At 46.2% G+C, this 16,055-nt stretch overlaps 1 protein-coding gene across 2 annotated transcripts in view; it reads right to left on the reverse strand.

Annotated features, from left to right (window-relative positions):
* Positions 1-16,055, reverse strand: part of zdhhc17 (zinc finger DHHC-type palmitoyltransferase 17) — an 81,469-nt gene that overhangs the window by 13,452 nt on the left and 51,962 nt on the right. For both annotated transcript variants that reach the window (XM_033037976.1, XM_033037975.1), the window contains 4 exons: positions 10,783-10,847; positions 8,700-8,862; positions 5,183-5,308; positions 3,366-3,508 (listed from right to left, as the gene is read on the reverse strand). In XM_033037976.1, coding sequence (XP_032893867.1) covers positions 3,366-3,508; positions 5,183-5,308; positions 8,700-8,862; positions 10,783-10,847 — 497 coding nt within the window. The remainder of the gene's footprint in view (positions 1-3,365; positions 3,509-5,182; positions 5,309-8,699; positions 8,863-10,782; positions 10,848-16,055) is intronic.

The raw sequence follows: 16,055 nt of genomic DNA on the forward strand, positions 1-16,055 counted from the left end.
CACAATTTGAGATTTGTAATAGAAAAAAAAAATCACATGTGGTGAAAGTGCACATTGTCAGATTTTATTAAAGGTTTTTTTTTAAATACATTTTGGTTTCACCATGTAGAAATTACAGCTGTGTTTATACATTGTCCCCCCCATTTCAGGGCACCATAATGTTTGGGACGCATGCCTGCACAGGTGTTTGTAATTGCTCAGGTGTGTTTAAATGCCTCCTTAATGCAGGTATAAGAGAGCTCTCAGCACTTAGTCTTTCCTCCAGTCTTTTCGTCACCTTTGGAAATTTTTATTGCTGGTAATCAACGTGAGGACCAAAGTTGTGCCAATGAAAGTCAAAGAAGCCATTATGAGACTGAGAAGCAAGAATAAAATTGTTGGAGACATCAGCCAAACCTTAGGCTTACCAAAATCAACTGTTTGGAACATCATTATGAAGAAAGAGAGCACTGGTGAACTTACTAATCGCAAAGGGACTGGCAGGATAAGAAAGATCTCCACAGTTGATGACAGAAGAATTCTCTCTATAATAAAGAAAAATCCCCAAACACCTGTCCGACCGATCAGAAACATTCTTCAGGAGTCAGGTGTGGATTTGTCAATGACCACTGTCCGCAGAAGACTTCATGAACAGAAATACAGAGGCTACACTGCAAGATGCAAACCACTGCAAAAATATGATGGCCAGGTTAGTTTGCTAAGAAGTACTTAAAAGAGCAAACGCAGTTCTGGAAAAAGGTCTTGTGGGCAGATGAGTCAAAGATTAACTTATATCAGAGTGATGGCAAGAGCAAAGTATGGAGGAGAGAAGGAACTGCCCAAGATCCAAAGCATACCACCTCATCTGTGAAACACGGTGGTGGGGGTGTTATGCTGGGCATGTATGGCTGCTGAAGGTACTGGCTCACTTATCTTCATTGATGATACAACTGCTGATGGTAGTAGCATAATGAATTCTGAAATGTATAGACACATCCTATCTGCTCAAGTTCAATCAAATGCCTCAAAACTCATTGGCCGATGGCTCATTCTACAGGAAGACAATGCTCCCAAACATACTGCTAAAGCAACAAAGGAGTTTTTCAAAGCTAAAACAAAATATTAAACATGACTACTTTCATTTACATGACACTGCTGTGTCCCAAACATTATGGCGCCCAGAAATGGGGGAACAATGTATAAACACTGCTGTTATTTCTATATGGTGAAACCAACATGTATAAAAATGGCCTATATTAAAATCTGACAATGTGTACTTTAATCACATGTGATTTTTTCTATTACAAATCTCAAATTGTGGAGTACAGAGGCAAATAAATAAATAATGGGCCTTTGTCCCAAACATTATGTAGGGCACTGTACATGTTCGCTGAGAACGCTGGAAATTGACATGCCTTGTGACCAAAGTGCATCGAATCTGCTCCGCCATGGAGGAAGTGTCAAATACTAGGGGACATATTCTTTAAGGGGACAGGGGGAAAAAGTTTAAAGGAGATGTGCGGGGAAAAGTGCTTTTACACAGAGGGCAGTGAGTGCCCGGAATCTGCTGTCAGTTGTGGTGGAGGCAGATACGATGGTGGCGTTTAAGAGGCATTTAGATGGTCATATGGATATGCAGGAAGTGGAGGGATATGGATCACACATGTAGTCAGAGATTAGTTTAGAAATGAGGAACTACAGATGCTGCAATTTACACACAAAGAAACAAAGTGCCAGAGTACTTCAGTGGGTCTGACAACATCTCTGAAGAACATGGATCGGTGTTGTTTCGGGTCTGAAGAAGGGTCCGAACCTGAAATGTCACCTATCCATGTTATCCAGAGATGTTGCCTGATCCACTGAGTTACTCCAGTACATTGTGTCTTTTTCAGAGATTCATTTATCATGGCATCATGTTTGGCATAGACATTGTGAGCCGGAGAGCCTGTTCCTATGCTATACTGTTTTATGTTCTGGCCATTTAACTCTATATTTACCATCTCCCAGTCCCTATCTTGGGTGTCCCTGTAACATTATCTTAGACTAGGCAAGCAATGTTGCACGCTTTCTGGGGATCATGCCAGCGACTCCTCCAAGACTGCCACCTGCTGGCAAACATTCCCTCCTTGCACTGTGACCACACCAACCATATATCTCAGTAATGTAATTTACATTGCTGAACGACAGATGCTTAAATAACACCTCAAGTTTAAATTGAGAAGTAATTCTTGCAATGTGCCTGTCGAGCCATGTGAATCAATAGACTGTATGTGTTGCACCAACCATGAAATATAACGTGGTTCCTCTTTCTGGGAAAAGTTATACACCATATGTCTGGGTGGTATGGGCAGGAGAAGATGCAGAGCTCAAGCAGGAATGTTGACCTGACATACAAGATCAGCCTTGTGTAGATGCATGTCTGAAAATGGTCGCGATTTGATACATCATCTATCCATGTCCTTCAGAGATGCTGTCTGACCTGCTGAGTTACTCCAGCCATTTATGTTCTTTGCAAAATCAGCATTAACCTGACTGGCAAATTAAGGAAGAACGTAAGGACAAAGGACCTCCTCCTGCATCTACAGAAGAAACAGCAGGAGGTCATCACAGTGGCGCAGTGGTAGAGGTGCAGCCTTATAACCCCAGAGCACCGAATTTGATTCTGACTACAGGTTGTGCCTGTATGGAGTATGTAAGTTCTCCCCGTGACTGCGCGAGTTTTTCCCCAGCGCTCCGGTTTTCTCCCACATTCCAAAGACATACAAGTTTGTATTTAATTGGCTTCTGTGAGTTGTCCCTAGTGTGCAGGAGAGTACTGGTGTAACGGGTTACCGGTGATCACTGGTCAGCGCGGCCTCGTTGGACCGAAGGGCCTGTTTCCACGCTGTATCTCTAAAGTTTAAATCTGGTGTCATGATGGTATCAATAGTTTATGTTTTCTGAGAACGGTGGAGGAACTGTGGAGGGGCGGAGAGTTGCTGCTTTACAGTGTCACAGATCCTGGTTCGATCTTGATTACAGGTGCTGTCTGTACGGAGTTTGTACATTTTCCCTGTAACTGAGTGGGTTTTCACTGGGTGCTCCGGTTCCCTCCCACGTTCCAAAGACATACAGGTTTGTAGGTTAATTGGCTTTGGTAAACATTGTATATTGTGGCGAGTGTGTAGCATAGTGTTAGTGTACGGGGATCGCTGATCGGCGCAAACCCGGTGGGCCGAAGGGCCTGTTTCCACACTGTAACTCTAAAGTCTAGATCTGGGGTCACGAAGGTATCATGCAGAGGTCACAATAGTTTATGTTTTCTGAGAACTGTGGAGGGATTGGAGCAGGCAAAATAAAATAAAACTTATAACAAACCAATGGCATGTTGTCCTTAAATTACTTACTTTGAAAGGAACTGCACAAACGCCCACATTCCTCCGTACATTAACCCTTTTAGTAGCCAGGAGTCAATGTCCAGGTCAGCTATGAATCCAACCAACCAAATCACCAAAAACGGAGTCCCCAACATCACCTTCTGACGAAATTCCTGTTGATAAAAAGGGAAGTTAGAATTAGACAACTCCCAAACATGGTAAAAAACTTCCCTGAGCAGTTCTAAATTTAGTAAAGCTAAAAACACTATACCTTTGGCACAGCCATCAGTATGGAACAAAAGACCATGGAATCAAAGAACTCAGGACTCCAACTAAAATACTTCATGCTGACAGACACATTATATTCCACAGATGTTGACTTTAGACCAAAGATTTTTGTTACACTTCCAGCACTAGTATGTGCCAATGAAAACGTTTTAGCCTCATTTGAAAAATGCCCAGTTACAATTCAGCAATATCTCATGGAAAGTAAGCTAGCCAACTTCAAGGTTAATGGTGCCATTGTACACAAAATAAAACATTCAGACATTTCCTGATTACACGAAGGCGTCTTTCAACTACAGCTTATCCTCATCACTTCAGAAACTTAATCGATTAAGTTGATTAGCACTTGATTAGTAAGGGTGTCAAAGGTTATGCGGAGGAGGCAGGAGAATGGAGTTGAGAGGGAAAGATAGATCAGTCATGATGGAATGGCAGAGTAGACCCGATGGGCCGGATGGCCTAATCCTGCTCCAAGAACCTATGGACTTATTCCTAGACTCTCTGAATATTTATTAGCAATGTAACGAGACAATACCGAAAATATGTGTTTTTTTAAAAAAAACGGTTTACATGCTTATTTTTTGATAACATTTAAAACAATATTCCTAGAAAAATGATATATACAGTTGTGAGTGGAGCTCAGTCTGAACAGGATACGATCTCAGCATTGTGTCACTGTTACATCCCAATTCAGGAATGGCTTCTTCCCAACAACCATCATGCTTATGCACACTACTAATGCCAACTAAACTCCGAAATACAAACTGCCCAGGTGGCATAAGGGACTTCGGGCTTCGTATTTCTTTTTGCACTACATTGGTCTTTTTTAAATTTATTGAAATTTTGACTTATTATGGTATCTGCTGAGTACCATTATTACATACCTGTTGTACTGCCGCAAATAAAAACTTCATTGTTTCATTTCAGGATATATGACAATAAAACACTGTCTCTGACTCATAAGATGTTAAAGATGTCATAAGATATTGTTTATGCAATATATTTTTTTCACACACTTCCTTACTGCATTGGAGATGGTCGTTCGGCCGATTCAATCAAGGCTGACTTCAGAAAAATTTCATTTACCCGCTTGCAGAAGGGTCTCGACCTGAAACGTCACCCATCCATTTTTTCCAGAGATGCTGCCTGACCTGCTGAGGTACTCCAGCACTTTGTGCCCTTCATTCACCCACTTATTTCCCTGTAACCCATTCTCTCTCGTGTGCCCATCAACTCCACTGTGATTCACCCACCACCCACTTGCTTGACATCAACCAACTAACTGACCAACCCCACACATCTTTGGGATGCAGGAGGAATCTGAATCATAAATGCAAAGTGTGAATGTGCAATTTCCACACACAGACAGCTTTATTTACTTGCATTTATAAACCAAGGCTCTCTCTCTCAGGTCCATGCAGGGAAACCAGCTGCACCAACGATGAGACCAGGGTAGTTCTCTCCAGCACTCGAACCAACACATCAACACTTAAAACAGATGATTTTAATGCTGCATCATTCAGTTGCAAAGTCCTCATGTTGCTGGGTCATGAACTTCTCACCTTGTCTGCTTTCAGCCTCTTGAGGAATGAAGAGCTGTCAAAGCCTTTTGCCTGCCTGGCTTCTTGTAAGTGACTAATCATCCAAACATTTTTCCGCTGTTTAGCAAGATCTAATGGCGTTTCACCCTAGGAAGAGAGAAAATAAATAGTAGCAAATACCAGTGCATCCTGGCACTTCCTTTTATACATCATTTTAGTTATTTAGTTAAAGATACAGTGTGGAAACAGGCCCTTTGGCCCACCGAGTCCATGCTGACCAATAATCAGCCGTACACTAGTTCTATCCTAAACCTAGGGACAAGAACGAGTTTGGTATACCGAAAACGCAAGGAATCATGGGATTTGTCAAAGGTCATTCGTGATAAAGAAAAGGCAAACAAAGCGCTGGCTGTATAAACTCTGTATAAATTCTTATCTTTATTCATAATTTATGTGTAAAACGATATTTAATCTGAGGAACAGGGGTGCCAAGTAGTGGGAAAGTGAGAGAGGGGGCAGATGCGAGTGGGAGACGGGAGAGAGACTGGATTGGCAGAGATAAAATCTTGATAGCTGTGCTGCTGCGCGCACACAGACCCGCGCTTCATCCGCAGCCAGAATGGAACGCCGGGTCCCCAGCGCCGCAAGTGCTGCACTGGACCGTCGTTCCCCCCTCCCCGAGTGTCTCAACCCCGCCCGGGGGGGGCGGCCAGAGACGTCCAGGGCGACCTGGACCGACGGGACACCGGCCCGGAGCAACGGTACCCCCAGGCCCACAACCAGCATGAAGAAGTGAGTGACCTATGACTTGGGCATGCGCAGTCCGAGTACCGAACTCGCTTATTTACAGAGGCCAATTAACCTGCAAACCTGCAAGTCTTCAGAATATGGGAGTAAACCAGATCATTAAGAGAAAACCATCATGCTCACGGGAGAACGTACAAACCCCGTACAGACAGCACCCACAGTCAGGATTGAACCCTGGTCTTTGGCGCTGTAAGGCAGCAACTCTACCACTGCGGCATTGTGCTGCCCCACAGCTTTTAAATATTTGCATCAATTGAGTAATTAATACAATTATTTTAACCATAACTATATAAAGAGAACTGTAAACATTTTAGCCCAAAAAGCACGACCAAGTTTGCAAACAATCTGTTCCTCACTCTCCCTCCTTCACTGTTCTTTTGAGACATTAAATAGAGGTCCTGTGGAGTCTCGAGACAACATAAATAATCTCAAAAATGCAAAAATGTTTTTGGAACAATATTGGTCTTCTTCATCGTACTGTTTCGACTTAACAAAGTTGTCTGAAAGTATTGATTAGCTGTAAATATCTGGGATATCCTCCGGGTGAAACCGATAAAAGCAAATTCTTGTTGAACACTGCAGACCTCATACTTAGAATTGGTTTGACGGATTCAGCATGGAAACAGGCCCTTTGGTTCCCTGAGTCCACGCCGATCATCGATTACCCGTTCGCACTGGTTTGGTCTGAAGAAGGGCCTCGACTCAAAATGTCACCCATTCCATCTCTCCAGAGATGCTGCCTGACCCGCTGAGTTACTCCAGCCTTTTGTGTCTTTCTTCTGTTTAAACCGGCAACTGCTGATCCTTCTTACACATTTCGTCTAATCCACTGCGAAATGTCCTCAAACTATGTCTACATTGAAGTTCTCCTCCTCTCTCCAACGAGAGTCCTGCAACATCCTCTCTCACTGCTCCTCCTCTGTGATTCCTCCTGCTCTCCGACTCGAGGACCACATTTTAACCCAGAGTCACAACCACAGGCAACCTCGGTGCTTGCCTGCGCCTCCATCTTCTACCTCATGGATTCCAGCTCCAGTTCCAGACATCCCAGTTCGGACCCAACCCGGATTACAGGTACCGACGGTCGATCTGCCGGTTTTTCGCAACAGTTCTTCTTCCGTGCCCTGCGTTCCACACTGGCTGTGATGCGCCGGCACCAGCAGGCTCATGCTCTGACTCTCCCGCTGCTCTGGACCTCACTCACCCAGACCTGCAATTCACCCCAACTGTACTTCATTTGAGGCCAGATCCACGCCCTCAACAAATGCTTCCTTGCCTACCTGGATTCTAAAGATCACAAGCCTGCCCGCTTCCAGACCGGCCCTTCTACCGACACTCCTCGACTAAACCGCCCGCAGGCCTGTGGCTCCACTGTTGGACCACGCCGCCTGCCCGAACACCACGAGGCCGAGATTGCCACCACGAGGAGCAGCACCAACATCCACCGCCTTGCCGACCTTCACCGCCTTCCCGGCCGAACCCAGGCCCGGACCACCGATACTGCCGCAGCTGCCGACTCTCACTGCCTCCCTGGGGCCAGTGCTGTTTGTCGAAAACTCTCACCACCTCCCCAGGACCTACTCCAGCCCCCCACGGGCCTCCACCAGCGAGTCCGTCGACTCTCGCCTCTCCACCGCCCACCAGCGGGCCGGATCCGTCGCCTCACCGGAGTTCCAGGCTCAGCACCAGGCCCACAGCTTCCACGATGCAGACTCCCACACCACGTGGCCTGGCTCTGCCGGGTCCTACTGCTCCCCCCCTCCTACAAGGAACCTCAGTAGTGATGGGTCTTCCCCTTCCCCCTCTTTTGACCAGTTTACCCTGACCACACCCCATCCATACAATAGTCCTCATGGCCCCCCTTCTCTCTGAACACCCACCATCCCCCCCACCACATCTCGCCTCGGTTTTTGTCCACTCCCTGGCCCACCTCTGACCCCAACCCTTGTCGTGTCTTCACCATCCACCCCTGGCCTCCCCCTTTCCGATATGGAACGAACGGTCTATCCTCAACAGAGGCCTCACTTTCGTTCCCCTCCGCCCCCACCTCAACGTGTTCCGGGACCGCCACGACGTAGAGCTTTTCATCCGTCGCCTCCACCTCCGTGCCTTTTTCTGTGGGAAGGAGTCCTCCCCACCCAGTGATGAGTCATCCTCCTGTCTCCACGGTCCCCCTCCTCTTGGACTCCCCAGAACGGCCTTCTACCCTCTCCAGACCTCTTGATTTCTAGCTGCCGTGGTCTGAAGAAGGGTCTCGATCCGAAACGTCATCCATTCCTTCTCTCCAGAGATGCTGCCTGTTCCCGCTGAGTTACTCCAGCTTTTAGTGTCCATGTTATCCCACTTTTGCACCCCACTCCCTGCACACTAGGGGCAAATTACAGAGGCCAATTAACTCACCAACCCTCACGTCTTTGGGATGTGGGAGGAAACCGGAGCACCCGGCAGAAACCCACGATGTTACAGGGAGAACATGCAAACTCCACGCAGGCAGCAAGATCACAGGTCAGGATGGAACCCGGGTCACTGGCGCCGTGAGCCAGCGGCTCTACCAGCTGAGCCAGAGTGCTGCCCGTTGCATATTTCAATATCGTTTATACATCATTAAACTCTGATATCCTTTCTTGCAGATGACGCCAATTTTCACTGACAGTAATGACTGACAACCAAGAAATATCTGTGAATTATTTCCAAACATGACTTTAACGGGCAAAATGAAATCAAATCATACCTTGGCATTCTGAGAGTCGACATTAGCACCAGCTTCTAGCAGCAAACTGATCACAGTGGTGTTTCCAGCCAGTACTGCCCAGTGCAATGCCGAGTTCTTGTGGTACTTGTCCCCAAGATTCACAGAGACGTTGAATGTGAGCAGCAATCTAGTAGGGTCCACACTGAAACACAGAAACAATGATGTCGCTGGTTCATTCAGTCCGGTTATCAGCACCAGTAAAATTAAACCAGGCAAATCAAGTCTCTGAAAAGTGCACACCCATAATGACTCAGTATGGTTTAAGTGTCAGTTCTAGTCCAGTGTTCAGAAATTACAAAGAGTTATCTACTTACTGATCATGTAGAACACATCAAAAACAGAGCACATTTTAGGCACATAACATGTTACTTTGGGTAAAACACAAAGTGCTGGAGTAACTCAGTGGGTCAGGCAGCATCTCCAGAGGACATGGATAGGCAACGTTTCAGATCTGGACCCTCGAGTCTGAAGAAGGGTCTCAACCCGAAAGGTCGTCTCTACATTCTGACCCACTGATTGATTAAGTTACTCCAGCACTTTTGTGTTTTGCTCAAGATTCCAGCATCTGCAGTTCCTTGCATCTCCATGCTTTATGGGCTGGTGGGTCTTTGCACAGAAATTTACTAAAAAATGATATGTTGAGAATATCGAGTGTAATAGATGTCATTAATTTACAATGCAATGAAAGCAATTAATAGATGAGCTAACTCTGAGAAGTGCTCTGGAAAGGGGTTGGGGAGGAGAATATACTTTACAATGAAAGAGAGTACACAGTAGATGGGATTTGCTTGCCCTGACCAGCCTTTAATGCTTGGCCAAACTTGCCCCAAAGTGGCAGTGATAGACTGTTCCCGGGAACTTTATTTGCCCATCTCACGTTACCAAGAAGAATGAGATTCCAAGATACTGCTTCAACACTGAAGGAAAACTGATACGTTCAAATCAGGACAGCCCAGATCTTCAATGATACTTTATTAATGATACTTTAATGATTAATGATATATTATACCTCTTGGAAGCAAAGGTATTTCCATGACACCCAGCCAGTATTTACAATGGGCAAAGGCTGAGGGATTGGAAGCTGCCTCTTCTGGTGGAGGACTTCAAGTGAACTGCCAAAACATTAGACTTTAAACTTTAGAGATACAGTGCGGAAACAGACTCTTTGTCTCAGAGTTCGAGCCAGCCAGCGATCATGCAATACACTAACACTATCCTACACAATAGGGACAATTTACAATTTTTACCAAAGCCAATTAACCTATAAACCTTTAGAAAAGCGAGAAAATCCACACGGTCACTGCGAGAATGTACAAACTCTGTACAGACAGCACCTATAATCTGGGTCAAACCCGGGTTTCTGGCGCTGTAAAGCAGCAACTCTACCGCTTTGCCACTGTGCTGCCCATTCAGGATGGCATTCAGTGTCCATCCTTGATTGCCTTTAAGCTGTTAAAGACTCAACACTTAGATGGATCTAGAGCGACATATAGGCCTTGGGGCAAAGATGACAGATTTGTTTTTGTGAAAGATGGTAAGGGGACACACTGTTGGCTTACAGCGCTGGAGACCCGGGTTCGATCCTGACTACGGGTGCTGTCTGTACAGAGATTGTACGTTTCCGCTGCGACCACGTGAATTTTCTCTGGGTTCTCCGGTTTCCTCCCACATTCTAAAGGCGTCCAGATTTGTAGATTATTTGGCTTCTGTAAATTGTTCCTAGTGTGTGGGAAAGAAATAGTGTATGGGTCATCGCTGGTCGGCACAGACTCGGTGGGCCGAAGAGCCTATTTCCACACCATATATTTAAAACTAAAAAGGAAGTGGCATGAATGGGATTTTATGGTCATTTCATGGTTTGTTCTCCTTAGGAAAGCCATCAGTAAATCTATTCACAACCCCATTCGGGAAGTATATTCCAGGTGGTAACCTGAGTTAGTGGAACATTAAGAGGACACCGTATAGAATATACTACAAAATGGCCACCATATTTAATGTAACCGGTTTTCAGAAAAGTGGGAGCCATTGAAGCAGGACGCTCGCGAGCTGAGACCGTTCTAACCTGTGCGTCCTGTAAGCAGCCCACATCAACGGCGTCATTCCGTTCTGGTCCATCATGTCAACATCCTGAAAGAAAGTCAAAAGAAGGTTAAATCAAAATATTACATTGTTACTGCAAATCACTCAAAATTTCAGCGGCTAGAATTTCCATAATGACGCAAATCCAACCTCCAGAACTCTGAAGAAAACTATCCCAATTTGCACCATGATTCAGTGATTAGAATTCCCCTCATGGGGATCATTGGGGTCAATATTGAATTCCACAACTTCAGGTAACCTATGGGCCTGTCCCACTTAGGCGATTTTTCAGACGACTGCCGGCGACTGTCAGAATGGAACACACACACACATCGCTTCCTTCACCAGCCCGTTATGCAGGCAGGGGACACGGCAAGCGGGGGAGCGCTGTCTGAGTGAAATTCTCACGGTGCAAAGCCAATGTGATACGGACACACACGACGATGAACACGGAGGTTGGCGCTATAATTAAGACGGTGAAAGCACAGTAAGTCCTTTAAAATAGTGGAGGTGGGGGGGGGGGAGAAGGGGGAGACGTGGTGGGGAGAAAGAGTAGAGACGGCTTTTAAGAAGTCAGAGATATGCGGCAGTGAAGCTCGGCGAACATTAACATTACCGGTCGGTTATCCTTGGTTCTGAAAACTACTGTTTACGTTTTTTTTCTCCAATGAGCCAATGAAATTCACCGGTCAGCACCGGCGACAACCTACGACTTGCTGGCGACCCACTACCACTGCACCTACGGCACGAGAATTCTCGATACTCTCCATGGCGGCTTCATTCTGGTCGCCGATCAGAATGAAGCCGCGACTAGTTCCGAGAATGCGGGATCTCCTCACGACCATGAAGGCGACTCCCCTGCAACCACCCGTGAACATGTGGCGACCATGTGGCTACCGCATAGTCTCCTGTAGTCGCCCAAGTGGGACAGGCCCATTACTTGCTTGCTTTCTTTGCGTCAGAACTGGTCAGGTTTGCTGCAGGAAATGCACCAGCAGATGGTGCTGTCCCAGAAAAGGATTGACTGTCATCCCACATAATCACTCTACTCTTTTGTAAATCTCTTTTCTATATTCTGCATTCTGTATCTTAAGTACTTTAAGATACGTTCTGTATCTTAAATACCCTATCTTAAATCAGAGTATTAAAGCACTCTTGACTCAAATCAATAAAACCCCATAACACCAAATATGCTGGGAGCCATTGGTTACCCAACATGGGGGCATAATACTTCTTTAAAATGGTTTGCTTTTGAACCGCATGTCTATTGTGCAATAGCCGTGAGCTTGGTTTCCTTTTAGAGTAATTTCCTTTATCGCTTGCACCATCGTTTTGTTTTTCATCTTTAACTGTATTTCTTCCCCTCTCCGTATGATATTTTCAAGTTGGCTCGTCAACTGATTGTCTCGCTGATGTAGAGGCCACATCGGGATCAGCGGACATAATGGGCAAGCGTAAACCAGGCTGTCGCTTTGCCAAGCACCTGCTTTCTGTTTGCAATGGACATCCTGACCTCCCGAATACAGGCCGATTCAACTCCGCTGCACATTCCCACATAGACCTGTCTGACCTCAGCCTTTTCCGCTGCCAAGATGAGGCTGAACGCAGATGAAAAGAAAAACACCTTACATTCTGCCTGGGTAGTCTACAACCCACACCTCATGTTCCTTTCTCCCTAATGATCAACCAGGGTCCTCTCACGCTTCCAAACCCACCTTCCCCCTCCTCGCACCCTTCCACCCGGCCCCTTCCACAGCCCCTCAGTTACTTTCCATCCCCCATCAACTGCCCATCAACCAGGCACGTGCCGTGAGTGATTTCTCAGAGTAGGCAGTCAGTAGGCTTTTAAAAAATCTTAAACTGCGCATGCGCAGATTGTTCTCCTCTTTGTAAGCTATCAGTCGACTTTTATAAAGTCTTCAAAAGCCATATCTCTTAATAAAGTACCGTATTTCCTGGCAATTAAGATGCACCTGCGTCTAAGGCTCACCCCCATTTTGAGTTGCTAAATTTTGAAAGAAAGCTGGCGGGACATAGAATTTCTCATGCTCAAATAAATGAAAATAAAGAAAGTAACAATTCAATTTGCCCAAGGCTTCCAAATCTCCTTCATTCTGAATTACTGAATGGGTGAGGGGGGGGGGGGGGGGGGGGGGGGGGGGGGTGGAGGGTGACGGCAGGTGGAGAGATGGGTGAAAAACGGGAGCACACCGGGACAAGTTGAATCAGTTGTGATCTTAATGAATGACAATACTAGTTCAAGGGACCAATTGGGGGGAGAGTTCCTTTCACAGCCTGTGGAGAGTCTGGCCAGGGTAAAGTTGCGGGGAGAGCAGGAGCGTTGAGAAGGAGGGGGTCGGGGATAATGCCAGTAACTCACTCACCGCTGTCGCGGCGCTCCGGGCTCGCTCATGTCAGCCGCTTCCCGCAAATCATTAAATTCCGACTGCCACCTGGGTTTCAGCAACTAAGTTGCGGAGCAAGGTTAAAAAAATTAGGTCTTTATTCTTTGGAGCGCAGAAGGTTAAGGGGGGACTTGATAGAGGTATTTAAAATGACGAGAGGCATAGACAGTGTTGACGTGGATAAGCTTTTTCCATTGAGAGTAGGGAAGATTCAAACAAGAGGACATGATTTGAGAATTAAGGGACAGAAGTTTTGGGGTAACATGAGGGGGAACTACTTTACTCAGAGAGTGGTAGCTGTGTGGAATGAGCTTCCAGTTGAAGTGGTGGAGGCAGGTTCGATTTTATAATTTAAAAATAAATTGGATAGGTATATGGACGGGAAAGAAATGGAGGGTTATGGTCTGAGTGCAGGTAATAATAATAATAATAATACATTTTATTTATGGGCGCCTTTCAAGAGTCTCAAGGACACCTTACAAAAATTTAGCAGGTAGAGGAAAAACATGTAAGGGGAATGAAATAAATAGTAGAGACATGACTAGTACAAAGTAAATTCAATTCAAAACACAATATGAGTCAATTATGCACAGATGAAAAGGGAGGGGGACGTGGGGCTAAGGATAGGCAGAGGTGAAGAGATGGGACTTGAGGCGGGACTGGAAGATGGTGAGGGACACGGAATTGCGGATCAGTTGGGGGAGGGAGTTCCAGAGCCTGGGAGCTGCCCTGGAGAAGGCTCTGTCCAAGGGGGAGGATGTAGATGATGAAGAGGAGGGGGCCGAGTACGGAGCCTTGGGGAACTCCTTGAGTGACTGTGGCTGTAGCAGAGGTGTGGTTGTGGAGAGAGATGAAGTGGGATCTGTTGGAAAGGTAGGAACGGAGCCAGCTGAGTGCAGAGCCTTCAATGCCGAGGTCTTTGAGTCTGGTGAGCAGGATGTTATGGTTCACTGTATCGAAGGCTGCGCTCAGGTCGAGGAGGATGAGGATGTTGAGGGAACCAGTGTCAGCAGAGGTGAGGAGGTCGTTGAGGACTTTGAGGAGAGCAGTTTCTGTGCTATGGAGGGGGCGAAAGCCAGATTGGAGGGGTTCAAGTAGGTTATACGCAAGGAGGTGGGAATGAAGTTGCGACGCAACGATACGCTCCAGGTAGATGGGACTCGGGGAGAATAAGTGTTTGGCATGGACTAGAAGGGCCGAGATGGCCTGTTTCCGTGCTGTAATTGTTATATGGTTATATGGCAGCAGGACGTGGCCTCACTTGCTGCGCTGAGTGACACTGCATGGTATTCCCTGCCCGGTCCGTGTCTTTCAATGTAGACCGGACAGTGAGGGGACCAGCTCAAGAGCGGGTCAGCGGGCGATGGATAACAATACAGCGGACGGTGGAGCTTACTCCTGTGTCAGCGCGAGTAACCTCAATTGGTCCCTTGATCGTGCTGAGTTTCTGGTATGATCCCCGAACCCCTCCTTCTCAACGCTCCTGCAGTCCCCACAACTTTATCCCTCAATCTTGTGCGTGTGGCCAGACTCCCCACACGCTGTGAAAGGAACTCTCTCCCCCCCCAGCTGCTTCCCACTTTACAGCTGCTTCCCATCAGCTGCCAGGAATGTGGGATAGACTTCTTGATGTTGCTGTACTGAGGGATATCCAAGTCTATCTTTCTTGGCTAACAACCTAACCTTCGACCTCCAAGACGCAGGTAAATGTTCGTGCCTTATTTTTGGGTAAAAAATAGCGTCTTCATTGCCGAGAAATACGGTATTTAAAAACATATAGCTCAGAAATGTACTTACCACATTATTTGTACACAAACTCCATTCTTCTCTCTTTGTTTTTTAAGAAACTCTTAAGATAATGGCAATCCATGTTTGAAAAACCCGCCAAGAAACTTGCGCTGCGCATGCGCAGTAGGCTGCTGCACAGTACGCAGTCCACGGTGCAAAGGCAGAATTTCAGCTGCCTTCAGCTCCCCTTGTCCGTGAAGGCTTGAAGCACGTGAGCTGCACATACTTTCGCGTGTTATAAGTACTGCGCATGACAGGCACGGAGAATTATGTCTAGAGATCGATCTCTTAGGTAGGCATAATTCTCCCGTGCCTTTACTATTTATAAATTATAATTTTATAATTTTAGTCAGGGTAGGTAGTGCCTACCTTGCCTACCCTGATGGCACGTGCCTGCCATCAACCTCCCTCCCCCCCCCTTTTCCACTTATCACCTTACTTACCAGATTCCAGAATGCACAGCCTTTTGTCATCACCACTTATCACCTCCCAGCCTCTATCACGATCTCCATACTTCCATCTCTCACCTGGCTCCATCACCTCTTTACACTGGCCACCTCCCCATCCCCTCACCTCTTTACACTTTACATCTCCACTCTCTATGATTCAGTGGTTCCTTATGATCACGTGTACTAAGGTACAGTGAAATAATAACGAAACCATCGAACCATTGAGAAGTCTTTTTTTTGCATTCAGTTAAGTAAGATTATTGTGTGTCGGATGGAACTGCAGATGCTGGTTTATACGGAAGATAGACACAAAATGCTGGAGTAACTCAGCAGGTCAGGCAGCATCTCTGGAGAAACAGGATGAGTTCAAACTCAGCACTTAAAGGAGTGACTCCTTTTTCTCCAGAGATGCTGCCTGATCTGCTGAGATGCTCCAGCACTTTGAGTCCATCTTCAGTAGGTTTATGGCTCTGCTCTTTATCCTGATGCAGCTCAACCCTAAATGTCGACCGCCCTTCTGCCTCCATAGATGCTGCCTGATCCACTGAGTTCTTCCAGCAAATTATTTGTGTACAGACCCCAGTATCTCTAATCTCATGTGAATCTATAAAATG

The sequence above is a fragment of the Amblyraja radiata genome, chromosome 19 (genome assembly GCF_010909765.2).
Source record: "Amblyraja radiata isolate CabotCenter1 chromosome 19, sAmbRad1.1.pri, whole genome shotgun sequence".
NCBI classification, from domain to species: domain Eukaryota; kingdom Metazoa; phylum Chordata; class Chondrichthyes; order Rajiformes; family Rajidae; genus Amblyraja; species Amblyraja radiata.